Source organism: Chiloscyllium punctatum, chromosome 33 (assembly GCF_047496795.1).
Source record: "Chiloscyllium punctatum isolate Juve2018m chromosome 33, sChiPun1.3, whole genome shotgun sequence".
Lineage (NCBI taxonomy): Eukaryota > Metazoa > Chordata > Chondrichthyes > Orectolobiformes > Hemiscylliidae > Chiloscyllium > Chiloscyllium punctatum.
The window spans coordinates 30,481,217-30,499,403 of NC_092771.1; the positions used below are offsets into that span (position 1 = coordinate 30,481,217).

Below are 18,187 nucleotides of genomic sequence, written 5' to 3' on the forward strand. Positions count from 1 at the left end.
ACATTGTCTAGAATTGGACATAATACATTGAGCACCATCAGGACAGCAGCAGCAATACAAGGACTGCAGCATTCCAATAAGTAGAGTCCCACTAGTGTCTTCTATCAGAACAATGACGAACAATAAATGCAATATCCCAAAAGCAAATAGGTATTTGCTGCAGTGAAACCAATCCTTCACAACATCTGGAGCTGTGTAACTGGAAGCCTGCAGCTGCCACTGAGCTACTCCTCAACAGCTTCCATCCCTCATGGGGTTAAACCAAGAGTTCACTCATAAAACACTGACTGCATCAGTTAGAAAATGCAAAGATAGAAATGGAAATCAAAAATAAAGTCAAACAGATTAGCAGTGAATCTAATCTTTAGCAAAATCATTCTTCCTGTTTCTCATGTGGATAAACTGATCAGTCAGCCAACCAGCAAGGTTTCATGAGCTGATATTGAAAGATGAAGTTCTGCTACAAAAGGTCACAGTCTCATAAAATGGAATCGAACGCAGTGAACTCTCACTGACTTTCCAATCTCCACAATGTCATTGTAAAGTAGCACAAAGTAAATGTCACCCAATGGGGTGCACTAATCCCGGGGTCACTCCCACTGACTGAACTCACTCCCAGGGTCACTCCCACTGACTGAACTCACTCCCGGGGTCACTCCCACTGACTGAACTCACTCCCGGGGTCACTCCCACTGGGTGAACCCACTCCCGGGGTCACTCCCGCTGGGTGAACCCACTCCCGGGGTCACTCCCACTGACTGAACTCACTCCCAGGGTCACTCCCACTGGGTGAACCCACTCCCGGGGTCACTCCCACTGGGTGAACCCACTCCCAGGGTTACTCCCACTGGGTGAACCCACTTCCTGGGTCACTCCCACCAGGTGAACCCACTCCCCAAGTCACTCCCAGAGTCACTCCTACTGGGTGAACCCACTTCCAGGGTCACTCCCACTGGGTGAACCCACTCCCAGGGTCACTCCCACTGGGTGAACCCAGTCCCAGGGTCACTCCTGGTTGGTATTCTCACAAACATCCACTGAAACCTTTACATTGCAAGTAATGAAGAATCATCAAAGATCAGAGAAAAATAGAAAGAGACTTAACAGAAATCATTCTAAAACAACTGGCAGAGATTTGACAGGCACTGAGTTGAGAGATAATGTATTGACAAATGGCAAGATAACAGCTAGCGAGTTTGAAATTTGTTTTCCACTTGTCCATTTGAAGTCAGTTGGAGAGATATCAATTCTGTCACATAATTATAGTATCTCACAAAATCAAAATTGACTCACTTCCATGACTTAAATATTAACAAACACATTATGAGCTTAATTCACAGGAGTTATATTATCAGAAGCAGGGATGAACATTAATCAGTCGCATATAGTGAAGTTAATGACAGCTTATTGTGAAATATATCTATGAAGATATGAAACATTAGCGCCGAGTGTCGCTTCTGCGAAAGAATATACCAAGAGCTAGGGTGAGTGTCTTTCTTGAAATGCAGCAAATTGCTGGGCCCATTTTCACCGTAGTGTTGTATGTTAAGAGGGTAGATGTTGGGATCCTGAGAATTAAAACAATGAAGCACAAAGAGTGCTGAGCACCACTTTCACCAGATGAGGACCAACTTTTTCATTTGTATTTCCAATCGGAGAACCATTTCTTACGAACCTCCTCCTGGGGAAAACAAAAGCAGGAAGTTTGGGTTAAACTATTTAGTGTAAAAATTCAAAAATCACATTTATATAGCAGCTGTAAAATATGAAGAACACGCTTTCCCATCAGAGGGGGTTAGGAAGGAGGAAATGAGTCTCCAGAAATAGTGGACAGGAACTAAAGATGAAGTGGCAAACAGCTGCGTCAAAATGGCTTCAAAATTCAGAGAAAACAGGGGGTTACTGAAGAGGGTTAGGGAGGGAGTTCAGTGAGAATGACCAAGGGAGCTGTTGTAGGGATACACTGAGGGGAAGATGGCATAGAAGTGGGGGTGGGGCGGGAGGTGGTGGTGTTGGGGGAAACCTAATGTTGGAGGAAGGTAGAGAACAGATGAGTAAGGCCATGAGGGGAATATTTTGGGAATAGATACCTAGCATTTCTCAGTCTATGTGGTAGGTGGGTATAATCCCCAGGTTGTTACAGGCTCATCAATTGATCCTATCTGCCCAAAACCTATGAACCACCCAACCCATGCCAGGACACTCGTTACAATCCACTGGCAGCTTTTCAGCATTTTATGATGCAAACTTCCCGACTTCTCCAGCATCCAATCATTGAGAAGCAGCAAAACACACCATTTGGGGGAAGCTTGGTCCTGACTGATTGAGGTGAACAACTCATTGCATCAGATTCGTCCTCCATACCTGCTGGCACCAGGGTTTAAAGGCTTGTGTTTGGTACAGTTAGTTTCTCCAGTGCCCCCGCCCACTTTAACACCCAGGATTACTATGGCCAATACACTGGGTGAGAATGGTAAGTTCAATGCGGTGTAGCCCCGCTTTGTTCCAGCACCCAAGTGCCCCTCTGCATTATGGGAGTTACTCACTCCTTTTTCCCATTAAACTTGGAACAAGCATTAGTTTCTAGGAGTGGCCTGCAGGTTGGTCCAGTTCACAGCTGGTCTCAGAGGGTGGCATTTGAGGATTATTTCAACACTGATCACATTTACAACAAATAAACTCTCCTTGAGTTTTACAAATGTACACACGCAAGCTTACATTCTAATAGGAAGCAAAGCTCAGCTCTAATATCCAGCTAGGAGCATTGTCTCACTGTGAGAAGATGGATATTATTCTGTTGCGATGGTTCAAATATACGGAAGCTCATTTATACAGAACTGAATTGGAGTGTAGTTTCATAGAAATGTGGGTTTAAAATAGGTGATGGTGGCCCAGATCATGAGATATCCCTTCTTGATGTTTACACAGGAATGTATTTACAGAACAGAAGGAGGTCATTTAGCCCATTATGGCTCTGTCAGCCAACACACACCCCAATCCTTGCCCTAAAGTGACCTAATCCCAGTTTCCAGTTCTCTGTTAAAGCATTTTCAGTGTGTACCCAATTGTTTTTAAATGTGATGAGGGTTTCTGCCTCAGCCAACGTTGCAGGGCAGTGAGATTGAGACCAGTTCGCCCCACCACTTCCCACCCCCCTGGGTGAATAAAAATTAGCTCCAACTCCCCTCTAATCTTTTATATTAAATATTTCCCCTTTATCAACCTCCCTACTGAGGGATTGGGTTATTTTCCTCCACTGTATCTGGGAGTCTCACAATCTTATACACCAATTGAATCTCCTCTGTTCCAAAGAAAACAGCCCATCCAGCCTTTCCACACCATCAAATATCACCATTGTACTTGAAATGGATAGGGTGTGATCTGAGGAAGTGAATGGCCATTGGATAAGGGGCATTGCGGGGTCAAAAACCGTACTCAACGTAATGGCAAATATGTTAATTCGGGAATGAGTCAGCTCTGGTTGGGAATGGGGTTTGGTAAATACAGAACATAAAATAGATATGAATCACAAGCTTTATACTTTTGCCAGGTGAGCGTAAAAGAATGAATTTGCTGCTGTATACAAAACATTTCTTTCACTGTAGCAACCACAAGGGATTAGTTCTCCAGTATAAACACAACAGGATTGGGCACGGCAAGATTGAGAGTGAAGAAGGGCTTATGCCCGAAACATCGATTCTCTGTTCCTTGGATGCTGCCTGACCTGCTGCACTTTTCCAGCAACACATTTTTAAGCTCTGATCTCCAGCATCTACAGTCCTCACTTTCTCCTCGCATAGTCAGGAGTAAATATAGAGTAATAGGGTAGGGGAATGGGTCTGGGTGGGTTACTCTTTGGAGGATCAGTGTGGGTTTGTTGGGCCAAAGGGCCTGTTTCCACACTGTAGAGATTCTATGTTTCTAAAATACTTACACTAGTGCCACTTTCCTGCTTGATTACATGGACAAGCCAGCCTCAGTTTCTAGCTGAACATTCCCAGCAGGCTCATTTAGATGCAAGGCTATTTTATTACACTGTACGAGGATGTAAGATGACACAATACAAATCACAACTTTCTTGAACTGTATTGTCTTGAAGCACCACTCTACACTGGGAGAGCACAGCCATTAAATTTACTTACAACGTAAGTTGAGTTTAATCTTAATTATTTTTACTTTATTCATGGGACAAAATGTTGATTGTAGTTTAATTTCATAATTAGCCTAAGGAGCTGGGAAATAAAAGTTACATTTTTTAAATGAGAATTTCTTAAAGCATTATAATTAACCTCCATATATAAGTGACAGCAGAAATTAGTAGTTTTTTTTGTGTAGTAAGTTTTAAGATCTAATAGATAGAGGAAGGGGGAGGGCAGCTCCACCAACCCGCACGTGTACATCCTGTTCCATGTAGGAACGCCAGGACATTCCTATTCATTGGCTGAAGTAGTTTGAGCCCTGGGTTTCAAAAATTAGTAGCAACTCATGGAGTTATCGAGGGAAGGCTCCCTGATGTCAGGGTGAATCTTGATTATTTGTAAACTGCTTTCCCTACATTTAGATGGAACCACTACTCCCTCTTGCCCCCATACTTCCACTTTGCCACTGGAGTTGTATGAGCAGAAAAGCATGGATGAAGGGTTAGGAATAACCTTTACCTTCTCTGCAGTCACTGGCTTTGCTTGGCCTCGTTTGGAGAATTCCTCGGGAATTTGTTCATACGTGTTCTCTGGACAGCTTGTGGAGTATTTCTTGCCCAGGGTATCGTCATAAGGTTGATCTTTTGCCTGAGAGTGCTCAGCCGAATGACTGACAGGCCAAATGTTTGCCAGAGGCCTCTGACTCGCTTTGAGTTTCTGTGGAGATCGAGTGGGTGATGGAGATTTCAATCTCTGATTCAAATTGGGCGACAGTCGAGGAGGAGTCAGTGGTGGAGTGGTCAAACTCATTTGCTTGGCATTGGAGGCCTGGCTTGAGTGTTCAGTTGGTGCAGCAATGGTGGCATAACTATTGCCACTCGCAGCAGGCATCGCTCCAATTTTCCATTGCTTCATGTCCACCTCAGCATACACCACATCTGTTGATGGATTCAAGTCTGGTGGCTCAAATGCTTCATTATATATTGGCTGCGGCTCTATAGCCAGGGAATATACAACACTGCTCAGCGACGACTGTTTTTCTGAAGATTGCGACTTGTGGATATCCAATCCCAGACTGTAGAGTGGATTTGCCAAGCTTTCCTTGCTTGTCCACTTGTTGCTCAATACCGGGGGTGCCTGCTGCTCTTTATATTTCAGTTTATTAACTCGCCCATATGTTGCTCCATCCTGTCTGTCCTGCTCAAAGACCACGCTTGCCCTGAGTGGTAGAGGTGGGGCTGGGTCAGAGTCCTTGAACACAAATTAACATTTTCGTCACGCCAACAGGAATCATTTTTTAAGAACATTGGACATTTCTGAATACAGACTATACTACCTACATAGATCCTACAGAAACTTTCACCAACTTGACATGTCCCAAATCACAGAAGGCATAATGTAGGAAAGTCAACAACCAACTTACACCTGACAAGTTCTCACAATGGCCTATAGTGATAATAAGAATGCCAACTGAAGGATTAATTTTGATCAAGGCATCAATGATGTCTCTAGTTGCTCTGGGAACATCAGTCAAGGTCCTAAGCACAAATCCCTGAAATGGGACTTAGAAGTAACAAGCCTGAGATCAGGATTTGAGCTCAGGATCCAAGCTGGTGCTCCCAGTGCAGTCCTGAGGGAGTGCTGCACTGCTGATGCAGTTGGCTTTTGGCTGAGATACTAAACTGAGTCCCCTTTCTGCACTCTCAGATAATGTGTTGGTCTTCAGTGCAGACAGAGAGCTGCAGATAGGAGTCTGTCTGTCAATGTCTTTGTTGCTAGGTCGCATTTAGAAATCTGACTACATGTGAACATAATCACATTAAACCGGCTGAGAAAGTTCCCCGGACAGTTGCTAAAAGACAGCAATCTTTCGACAGCAGAGCTTGGTGAAAACAGGAAATAAAATCAGTAATCTACATCAGTCGACCAGAAATGTCTTGAGTTGTAAGATCTTGCTGGATGTACTTAGCCAGCCTCATGACAGCAAAATTGCAGGGAATGCTAGGACAGGCCCAAGTGGATCAACAGGGTCCCTGAAACATTTGAACAGACTCAAGTAATAAGCAGAGACTGGTCCATTGAGCTTCACCAGGTGAATGGCTGCAGCTGAACCACTGGACACTTCCTACACGCCTCATGCACCACCCCACACTCCTTGCAGCCTAATCCCCCGATCCCTTTGGTGTGTCTCTCCAGGAGGAGGTCCTTGCCATTGCTTCATATCTTCCCCTGGTGGTGCAGGTAAAGACTGCTTTGGCAGTGCCAATGTGACAGGGAACTGTAGTTGTAAAGCTGTCCTTGACCACTCAGCAGCAGCATACAATCAGATGGTGTATCTGGTCGGAAACAAATCTCTTTATCTCGGCTATTCAGAATGGTGAGAGTGGACATATTTGAAGCTGAGCCTTCCAGCTTGTAACTCTGCCATGTTTTCATATTCCCAGAAAATCCCACTCCCTGACTCACTCCTGTATTCACTGAGCTACACTGGCTCCCAGTCAATCAGTTCTTATTGTTTTTAGTCCTTTTCTGGCCTCACCCTCCCTGCCTCTGTGACTTTCTCCAGGCCCACATGATCTTCGTACTTCTCTCATACACCCCCAGTTTGAAGTGTTCCACCATTACCAACTGCACCTTCAGCTGCCTGCCTCCAAAACCTTTGTGGGAATTCCCTCCCTTAACCTCTCCACATCACCTCTTTGCTCCTTTACGAATGTACAAACTGTGAGCAGGAGTAGGCTATTCTGCCCTGCTCTGTCCTTAAATAACCCTTCACCAACCCCTTGTTTAATAAGTATTTATCTACTTCTGCTATAAAAATATTCAGACTCTGCTTCCAACATCTTTTGAGGAAGAGAGTTCCAGAGACTCACGACCCCCGAGAGAAAAAAAAACACCTCCTCTGTTTTATACGGATGACCCCTGATTTTTCAACAACCCCTAATTCTAGATTGTCCTGTAAGAGTAAATATCCTCTCCACATTCACCGAGTCAAGACCACTCAGCATTGTGCACATTCCATCAGGTTGCCTCTTACTCTTCTAAACACCATGGATATAAGCCTAACATGTCCAACCTTTCCTCTAAGGCAACCCACGTATTATCTGGTAAACCTTCCCTATAACATATGTTGATATCTTGATTAATTTCACTTAAACAAAGCTTCCTGAGATGTTTTGCAATATTAAGGATGTTACATAAATGAAAGTTGTTGTTGTGGTGGCTGTATAACTCACATGGCATTAACTGTAATGAGACACTCACCTCACTGTTGGAGGACATGCTTTCTAGAGACGAGGTCAGCCTCCTGGTGTTGAGGATCCTGTTGGCCTTTGGAGGGACAGCTGGGGGTCTCTGTGACCCCTCCTCAGATTGGGAGTGGTTGGGAAAAAGGGGCTGTCTGGATTCTGGTTCCCCCTCTGTCTCCTCGAAGCTGGACTTGGTGGGTGAATAGACCTGGTCGTACAGATTGCTCCTGTCATCCTGTAACCCAAAATGAGGTGTGTTAATTTGAGCTTATGTGACAGGTACAGGCCATTGGGCCCAAATGCTGTGTGCTGGTATTTCCACTTTTCACAAATGTCCTCCCATCTGAACAACATATCCCTCATTTTCTTTCTCCTTCACATTTATCCAGTTTCCCATATACATTCAACTCAACTACTGTTCATATCAACAAGTCCAACAATCAAACCACTCTCAACAAAGTTCCTGCCAAATATATATATTCAATCCAGAAGACAGAGAGAGGCTGTGCCTCAAGATGGCTGCTTTCCCTTCTGTCACCTGGAACCAGCTACCCGCCGCATTGAGGTCCAGCTCCTGGACCTCCTGCTTTGACAGCCCACCCAACATTATTAACTAATTGGCAAGGCCAATTCACTGGTCACTCATTGGCCAATTCTGGGAAAAACCACTGCCAATGAAGTGACTGTTCCCTACTTGGCCCAGTGCTGTGCTCCTGATTTGACTGTGGTTTTAGGATCCCAATGGAAAGGTCTAAATCTGGCCTCAAATTTGTGCAGTCGACCATTTAAAAAGAAGGCCCCAGTAATTTTATGAAATTACATTTTGATGCTCTGGCTAGCTTCTGGTACAAATGGCAAAATGTTGAAAAAGCTGCCATGTTGTATGAATCAATTTCTCATTGCAGTGTCTGGACTGAACCCTGATGTGTGCGGAGCACAGGTAAAAGGAGCAGGCATTGAACGATTATCACTAATATCCTTTAGGGAAGGAAACTGCCATACTTACCGGGTCTGGCCTACAAGTGACCCACAGCAATGTGGTTGATTCTTACCTACCCTCTGGACAATAAATGCAGGCCTGGCCAGTGATACCCTCATCCCATAAATGAATTAAGAAAACAAACCAATGACTCTGCTTCTACCACATTTTCAGAGAGAATTCTCTCTCCAACTCTCCAAGAGAAAGAAAAATCCAGCTCAACACTGTTTTAAATGAGTGACCCCTTATCTTCAAACAGTATCACCTAATTCTGGATTCTTCCAGAAAAGGAAACATCCTCTCCACCTCCACTCCACCAAGACCTGTATGAGGCTCTTACTCCACTGAACTCGAGCGGATACAAGCCCAGGCTGTTCAGCTGTTTCTCATAAGATAACCCCTCATTCCAGGTATTCAGTCTAGTAAACCATTTCTGAACTGTTTCCAATGCATTCCTCCCTTAAAAAAGGAGACATACCATACACAGTACTTCAAATGTTGCTTCACGAATACCATTTATAACTGAAGCCAATCCACCCTCCCACACAATAAAACATAACACTCTACTCGCTTTCCTCATTGCTTGTTGTATCTTCTGTGATGCATGTACTAGGACACCCAGATCTCTCTGCATCCCACCAGTTAGGTAGTACGCATCTGCTCTGTCCTACCTGCTGAAATGGACAATTTCACAATTTCCCACTTTATACTCCATTATGCTCAAAGTTTTGACAATCGCATGGAGCACAGGGAAAGACTAAAAGACTAAAAATACTTTTTGAAAATGACCCTCTATGTGCTATTACCCTGCCACCTCCTCAAGTCATTGACAGCTCACACTAGCAGTGTTCAAGTTGTGCTGCTGACTTTCAGGTCTTGCTTGTAGTGGGGTTTAACCAACAGGATCTGTAATGTGAGGCTGAGACCCACCTGCCTGGATCAAGGTTTGATGATCAGCTTCTATCAATTGAGTAAACATTGAGTAAGATCACCCTCTTCTTAATCCATAGCGTGGCCATGATATCCTGTGAGTCTGACACATTAGAAATAATCAGACTTCTAAAAAACCGGAATTTCTAGATGAACAGCCTGTATCATTAGGGATGTGAATGTCTGGGTACATATGTAAGGCCATGTAGTACCTAATTATATTGGAAATTTAAAATAGTCTGGCATCCTCTGTGGTGGCCACCCTGTTCCTCAAATAAAGAGCAAATTCTCTAGGACCCTTGATCCACTTTGCACCTCAGATTGCTCTCAAATCTTCGCATCTGTCAATGCAGATAAGAGAAGCCTTTCAATATGAATTTGTAAGGGATAAATGAGAGACCCTCAGAAAGCAGATCAAAAAGGAAGAAGGAGGCCACGTGGTGTATCTGCAAAGTGACAGTTGCTTACCTGACTGCAGGACTGAGTAAGGACCTCTCCAAAGGGCTGGATAACTTCCGTTGTGTAGTAGTTGATCAGGGCCGCGAGACTCCTGTGACTGTGAGTGCTACCATCGATCATGTACCTGCCATTCTTCAACTGCTGAATGACAAAGTGTCGACAGCGATCATTGCCCCTGGAGATAAACCAATCAGAAGGTTAGATCCATAGATTCTATTCATACCAGCAAATACCCACAGCCTGTGCTAAAAAAAAACAAACTGCAATCATTCATCCTGCAGCAACAGTTTCTAACAAACACAGCTCTAGTCATGTCACAAACATAAACAGAAATTACTGGAAAAAGTTAGCAGGTCTGTCAGCAGCTGTGGAGAGAAATCAGAGTTAAAGTTTCGGGTCCAGTGTCCCTTCTTCAGAACTCGGGGATACAGATTTGTGTCCAGTGTTCTAACACTGGAACTGAAACATTAACTCTGATTTCTCTCCACAGATGCTGACAGACCTGCTGCGTTTTCCCAACAATTTCTGTTGTTTCTGATTTCCAGCATCTGCGGTTCTTTTGGTCTTTTGTTTGAGTAATGTCACTGGGCTAATCATCGAGAGGTCCCCAGTCCATGTCACTGGGTACATGGACTCAAAAAACAGAAAAACAGCTGGGGCATTTGCAATAATTTCATAAACTTTAACCTTCAGTATTAGTGTCCATGATCATTGCTAAACACCCATCTGGTTCACTTTAGGGAAGCCATACCCAGCCATATACATGACTCCAGATCCACAGCAATGTAGCAACTCTTAATGGCACACTGCAATGGCAAGTTGTGGCACTCAGATTAAGGGGAAAGGAAGGATGAGCAACAAATTCTCTCTATCATCATCACAGCACTGCTTGTGGGATCCTGCTGTGGTGAGGTTGGCTGCTGCTTCTCATATTACAGCAGTCACTACATTTCAAATACCTTCTGTTGGGACACCCTAAAGTTATGAAAGGCGCTGCATAAATGCAGACAATTTCTTCTGAACCAGATAGAAACCACTGATGGTTATGCCTTCACAGGTCTGAGAAAAAAAGCCCTTCAATATGCAACCCTAATACCAGTTTATTCTGTTCCGTCATTAAATGTGAAAATACGTACTTGTAAGACAATATGTAGCCAAATGCTCGGTCGCTCAGGCGGATGAGGAAGTGACCAATATTTCGATCTTTCAGTACACTCTCAGCTTCTCTGTTGACACACACATACACACAGAGTTATTGATTAGGACAGAGAGAACTAGGCCCCAGTCAGACTTGTATCGTTAGCTGTGGCTGCAGTGTTACACAAAGCACGAACACCTCCCCCATACCCTCAGCCCCACCTCAACCACTGTGCTCTATTATATGGGAAAGCTGAGGGAAGACAGTGCCAGACAGACACTGATAAGGCAGAGGGGACTGCACCCAGTGCAGATCCAAGCCTCTGATATTAAAATCATTTATCTGCCCTCCACTTTACGGAGGCCCTGTACTGGAAACAAGGCCTTTTGGGATGGCAGGGGAGAAACAACAATTCTGGGGACACAGCCTGGGTGGGGAAGGGACACGGTGGGAGGGAGTGGACCACAGCTGGGGGTGTCGGGTCACAGCCTGGGGGGAGCTGGTGAGGGGAGGGGATCCCGCCTGCTAGGGCTAGACACAGACTGGGGAGTACATGACCTGGGAACCCCTGCTGCTGTGGAAAATCTGGGCTCTGGCTGACGTTTGTTGAATAATTGGTATCAAATATCTCTAAGCTGGACCCTCCTCAATCTGGGCAGAGACAAAAACACAGTTGTGTTGCTAATGCACGGACAATCTCAGATCCCAAAAAGTAGAAATGGGGTTATCACCCTTTTGGAACATCAGTGTAATCAAAATATTACAGTCCCTGGAACTTCAGTGCAACTGATGGACTACAATCCCTGAAGTAATTTGGTAAATTACCGTCCCTGGGATAACAATGTAATCATTGCATTACAACCCTTGGGCTGACAGTCTAATTGATGGATTGCAATTCCAGTTTAAGGAAGCAATTAGCAACTTGCAACAATAATGGAGCTATGGTGAAAACCAGAGGTTGTAAGATTTCACAAATTTGGTTCAGCTTTGCCTCTCCTTGTGCACTGTCTACTGTGTGACTAACTCAGCCCGTACAACTTACTTCCTGGTCACGAAACCATGGAACCATTCGGGTAATCTGCCATTCTGCAGGATCAGAGCAGCCTGGGTCTCCGTGAACCACTGGAGGGCCATTTCCTTTAGCATTCCTGCCGTCAAGACATCGGAGCCAGCCTGTGATTTTTGGGAGCAACTCATTAACCTCTGAGACTCTCCCATCCTCTCAAAGCAGTGACCCTGTAAAAAGTGATCACACTGTTGTCAAACAGCTGAACAGAAGCAAGTCTTTTATGTTATCAAGATATATTTGCATGTCTTGCCTTTGTCCTGTACAAAGCGTCACTATATTTGCAAAATCCCATTCGACTTTCAAATCATTCCTCTGCGTGTGGCACTTATTTGGACTTGTGCCCATCTACACACTCTATGGAACCTTTGTTAAACTCAGTTCTGTTCAGCAACACAAATAGGCATCAGAAAGTTATCAAACAAATAGGAGGGGCTTAAAACTTCTGTGAATTTCTGGACAGGATCCTAACTAACATTTGCAAAAAAACACTGACATATAAAGCACCACAAAACCTTCTGTGCAGCAGCCTGCAAACTATACAGGAGATAGGAAACAGAACTGGAAATGTCAGAGATGCTCCAGCTTTTCGATGGAGGCAGAGAACAGGAAGGTTGGGGGTAGGTGGATTGGTAGTTTAGGGTGAAGGTGGATACATTGAAAGATCTAAGGAAGCAATAGTGCAAGGCAAAGCCATATACTTTTAAAAGTAAATCACACACCAAAGCCTTCTCCATGGGAACTAGGGATAAGCAATAAATGCTGGTCCAGCCAGCGATACCACCCATCCTGTGAGCGAATACAAGGAGAATCTCAAATCCGATCACACTCGACCCACTGTGCCTGGAAGCTCAGGTTATTGGCGTGAGGACACCAGTGGAGGAGGTGGTTGTGGTGACTGTGGATTCTTCACTGTTGGAGTCTCTCAGCAGTTGGCCATGGGCCAAGCGATCTCTGAGGCTAACTCCATTCTCTGCAGAGTCTGCAAACAAATCTGCAGAAGTATCCTCCATAAAGGTACCCTCACTCTGTAACTGCAAAGGATTCTGTTGTCCCTTCTGTAGTGATTATAAGGTCAGCCAGGTGGATTTCATAAAATATGAGTTCCCTGACTGGGCTTGTTAACTTGATCTAATCGGGGAGCTGACAGATGAAAACAGGAGTGTCAGAGGTTCTGTTCACTCAGAGAAAACCGGACCACTGTTATATACTATGTACGTGTAAATAAAGGTTGACTTGGTTGTGGTATACTTCACCAGGCTGAAGTCTTCCTATTGGACCTCCATCTTCGAGAGCCTATCAACTATCTTTTACTGATGGACCCCTTCCCTCTGATCACTGGTTCTGGGAAAATCTCTGCTGAGTGACTGTTCCCAACATCATCCTGAGAGAGAATCACCGAACAAAATCTAAAATCATCCCCCGCAATTTTTAATTTTCCCGAAAGCACTTTCCCGAAAGGAATTAAACCCACTATCTTCAGGCACTTTCACATTGTTTTTAGAATCTATTTACTGTTGAAAGTATGAAGGTAAATGCTGACACATCACTCACTTGTGTTACAATACCTCCCTCTCTCTCTGCTGCATGGTGTCTAATCCATACAGAAACCACATTGATCTGGAACACTCTAGTCACAAGCAACCTATTCAATTGTCACTGCCAATGATGTTGAGTTATTTCTTCAGCAGCAGAAACATATTTTTGCAGTTGAGGTTTTGCAGTGAGTTATTGACCTTAAGGTACAGTTCATTTGTTGAGATGCTTCCAATTATAAACAGGAGCTGTGCCATTTCAGGACAACATTACAATGAACAAAGGCAGCTGCCGTACACCAATTGACACGTGTATGGAGAGCGATGCTTGGAGCAGTTCTATCTAGTTGATTTTTCAATCTGATTCAGGGACTGCACAAACTGGTTGCTGCCAGGATCAGTCTATTTTACCCTCTGTGCAGAGCGTAAGGCAGCTGCAGTGTTGGACTGGGCTCAAGGTTGGGGTACATCAGGCCCAAGGACCTGGATCCCAGACCCTGCTGGGGTAGGCAGGGACAGGGGTCACTGCTGAGGCCCTGCTCTCAGTCCCTGAACCTGGTGTCTGGCTACCTTTCATTTCCTCACTCCTGAACTTTAGCTACTCGATATTGGAGGGGAAGCGACGGGGAAGAGAGAAGCCACATTTCCACAAGCCCAGACCACGTGGAATCCAAGCTAATTGACTGCTAACCTTGACCCACATCCACACCCCAGTCTTCCTGAAGATGGAGCAGGCTCACATGCTCGACACAGTGAACAAAACTTTGATTTAGTTTGCTGAATTTCCTTGAATTATCTCAAATTGACAACTTATTGTTTCTTGTTGCCTTGTAGAAGGGGACATGTTAGTCCCTCAATAACAACTGTCACCCCAGTTGGCATTGTAAAAGAGTTGGGAGGGCTAGTTACCATGGCGCTTGTGTAGGCCAAAGCCTGTGGAATTCACTTCTGTTGTTACAGTAAGGGAGCCCTGTCACTGGTTTGGGGGTGGCGGATAAATTTTTTTATCTCATCTCATCTGGTTGGCTTGGCAAATTTTGAGCTGGGAGGGAGCTGTGTTCGTTGGAATGGTCATATGGGAGGAATTTCACAGTTAGCTTTTCCAGAGATAAACAAAGACAGGAAAGTGATCCTGTATTGCAGATATTTGAACAATTGGCTGGATGTCCCATGGGATAATCAATCCACCCCTCCCCCATCCCATGGATCAATGGCCCAGCTGTTACAGAAGAGGAGCTCACAGTCCATGAGGGGTCCTCTGCTAGTTACTGTACTCCATGCAAATTTTTCACAAGTCACAAAGGGGGGAGTACAATTCTGCAAACATATGCAAATACACAAAAACAAGTTGGAAATATGTACATGCTGTTGGTGACTTTCCGTTTGTGAAAGCACCAATTATTCAAATGATCAGTGATCAGGAGAAGAAGTCATCTGAACAGGAGACAAGGTTTTTTCTGTATGCAACAGATTTAAATATTACCAAGAAATCCAAAAACTCTTGTTAATCCTGCCCTCCCCTTGTGCCCCAGCATGTGAGAGACAACACACTGTGGCTCAGTTCAGTTAAACACCCTTAAGTTAAAATGGTGGTTACACTGCCCAGACAGTGTCTGAGGAAAGTCATAGTAATTCTGCCAAGTTCTTTCTCAGTGAGGGGGAGACCAGGAAACATCTTTTCACCCAAACGGCAGTTGGGATCTGAACTCACAGCCTAAAAGTCTGATTGGGATAAGAGGGTGTGAGGACAGGTGAGGGCGAGAAACCCTCAGCACTTTTACAAAATGCTTGGGTGTCTTTGCGAAGAACTGTCATCTGCATTTTCAGTTTCACACAAATTAAAAAACAGCATTATTTATGCTGACTGCTCAAAACATCGCGAAAGTTCCACTCCGATACACACTCTTGAAATAACAACAATCCTTCTGACCCTCCAACAGTGCGGCATTCTTTTGATACTAACCCTTCGACAATGCAGTACTCTTTCAGAGGTACTGACCGACTGCAGGAGGTTGGATTAGTATGGTTATTTCTTCACTGGCCAACACAGAAATATGGGGCTGAATAGCCTCCTCTTGTGTCTTACATTTTGCGTGATTCCCATCATAACATTTTTGGTTTCCCGCAAATTAAAAGGCTGCACTGTTTATTCTCACCGCTTGAAACATTGCAAAGGCTCCACTTCAATACACAGTCAAGATACCTCGTTAGTGGCACTCTTGAAATATGACCCTCCAACAGTACTGACCCTTTGACAATGCAGCACTCCCTCAGTACTGACCCTCTGACAGTGCAGTGCTCCCTCAGTACTGACCCTCCAACAGTGCAGTGCTCCCTCAGTACTGACCCTCCGACAGGACAGTGCTCCCTCAGTACTGACCCTCTGACAGTGCAATGCTCCCTCAGTACTGACCCTCTGACAGTGCAGTGCTCCCTCAGTACTGACTGTCTGACAGCGCATTGCTGTCTCAGTATTGATCCACTCACAATATGGCACTTGCTCACTACTGACTCTCTGATCGTGCACAATACACTACCAAAGGTCTTCCTTGAGAGATGAACCATCAAACTGAGGCTTTATCTACCTTCTTGTGTAGGTGTAAAATATCATAAGACACTATTTGGAAGATGAGCTGGGGAGATATCTGGTGAGATGCTCAACATTTCACCATTAACTGATGTGACTGAAACAAAGTTTGTGGGAACTTGCTGTACATAGTTAGCTGACCCGTTTCAAAATACAACAACACGCCACATCTCAGTAATGATCCTCAGAAGTGCTTCATTGGCTGTAAAACATTTTAGAAAGTTTTAAAATAGCGGCAGGTGCTATATAAATGTGGGTTCCTCCCAACTTACCTCTTCGTCCAGCGTTGAGCTAAAAATATATGAATTCAGGGTGTTTTCAGGCTGTGTTTCAGCTGAAACATTAGTTAAATAGTTCTGACCACTTCTCTGCAAAACAGTTACCTGATCAAATGTGGACAAGGGCAAATGAGTGACAACTCAAGCAGGAAGTGTCACTGGGTCATGTGACAAGAAATGGGAAAGGGCTGATGAGAAAAGAGATGAAGATTTGTAAAAGATATAAAGGGAAAACTGAGATGGGGTGTCATTATGAAATTAGACCCACTTAGACTAATGTAAGGAAACACTTTCATCATATAAAAAATATCTGGAATTCTCTGCCCCTCAAAAAAACCTTCTGTGCAGCTCAGAAGAGCAAATTGCAAAGTTGAGGCTGACAGATTTTCATTTGCGAAATATGTTCAGGGATTTGAGGGGCAAATCTGGGTAGATACAGATCAGAATTCATCTAACGTAGGAGGCAGAACAGACTCAAAGAGTTGAAACGGTCTACTCCTATAACCATGCGTTTAGACTGTGGATGGAAAATTGAAAACCAAAACAGAGTTACTGAGATAGCTGGAGCTATAGGGTTGCTAGGTTAAATATCTATTTGTGACCTTTGCTGCTGCTTTTTTTACATCAGCCTGTGAGTTTAATTAGCTACACATCATCCTGAATACTTGACTAGACAATGGCTCACCCACAGTAGGAGCTAAAGATAGTCAAGGATGAAAACAGAAGGGAAGGTGAGGGTTACATTAAGTCCAAAAAGAATGGTCAGATTCACAGCCGGTGAAGATTCCAGTGAGCACTCAAGAGTCGCTGAAGGTGACAAAATCCAAGGTTTTGAAATGAGCTGATGTCCAGTGACAGTCATGGGACCCATAGACAATATGGGAAAGAGATTGCTCGGAATTACACAGTGAATTTACAGCACACAGTTGGCAAGGAGTTCCTACACCTTTCGAAGAAGGGATTAATATTGTGAAGCATCTTAGGAATTTGTAGAAAATGGAATAACTGTAAATAATGGGTTTCTCTGGTTAAGAACTGGTACAGGCATCATGGGTTGAATGCCCTTCTGCTTTATTACTGAGAATAAATATTAATTTCACCCAGAAGGTTAAGCAATTGTAAAATTTTGAAATCTAGACTGTCTATCTTTGAGCAGGCATGCACAAAACCTTAAGCTTATCGACAGAACAGTGCGAGACAAGATATACTGACCTTTAACTGTGGAAACTTGAGATAAGGCCAGATCCCTTTTGATTTGGAGAAGTTATGAGTCCTTTTCTCCTGAGCCACCGAGAGTTGAGGTTGCATGAAGCTCAGAGGTGAAGACCGAAATAAAGGTCGGCTGTACCACACATTGTCTGAGGTGGAAAAAGTGTACCCATGAGTTCACCAGCACTGGATCTACTCAGCCATGACTGTACAGAAGATACGGTTATCAGTCACTTTCTATAATCTTTGCTTGCTGACGCATAGCTTAATCTTCTCTCTAATCCCACAGCTAGAAAAGATTCCATCTCTGATTCTATTCTGACAAAATGTTTGATCAGTTTGACTTTTTTCTCTCTCTGTTGAGTTATTCCTCATTAACGCCAATTAAAGCATTTCTTTCTCACAACTTCTTCAAAGTCACTGTCAGACTGTGGATAGAGCTGGCAGAACAGCACATCACTAACTCCCCAACAGACTCAAGCAAATCTGCCCAGTATATCCCTTTGAATGTTCTAATTTGCTTGACTCCAAGAAAATAATTTCCCTCTATTGAATTGTTTAACCATCTTAAACCCCGTGATCTGATCAGCTTTTATGCTTGACAGGATATTGACCTTAT

At 44.0% G+C, this 18,187-nt stretch overlaps 1 protein-coding gene across 1 annotated transcript; it reads right to left on the bottom strand.

The window, feature by feature from the left end:
* Nucleotides 1–785: 785 nt before the first annotated feature.
* LOC140458597 (uncharacterized) lies at nt 786–17,667 on the bottom strand. Its single transcript, XM_072553352.1, has 7 exons — nt 17,572–17,667; nt 11,936–12,129; nt 10,892–10,981; nt 9,765–9,930; nt 7,404–7,622; nt 4,659–5,390; nt 786–1,681 (listed from the first exon to the last, which is right to left on the bottom strand). The coding sequence occupies exons 1-7, from the start codon at nt 17,665–17,667 to the stop codon at nt 1,637–1,639; spliced, it is 1,542 nt and encodes a 513-aa protein (XP_072409453.1). The 3' UTR covers nt 786–1,636.
* Nucleotides 17,668–18,187: the final 520 nt, after the last annotated feature.

Excerpts from the sequence above, each read along its gene's own strand:
- LOC140458597 (XM_072553352.1), bottom strand. The coding sequence starts at position 17,667 with ATGCAACCTCAACTCTCGGTGGCTCAGGAGAAAAGGACTCATAACTTC. Across the intron at positions 10,982-11,935 it reads CATGGTTTCGTGACCAGGAA|AGAAGCTGAGAGTGTACTGA; the intron begins GTAAGTTGTACG and ends GTGTGTCAACAG. Across the intron at positions 7,623-9,764 it reads TTACTCAGTCCTGCAGTCAG|GATGACAGGAGCAATCTGTA; the intron begins GTAAGCAACTGT and ends TTTGGGTTACAG.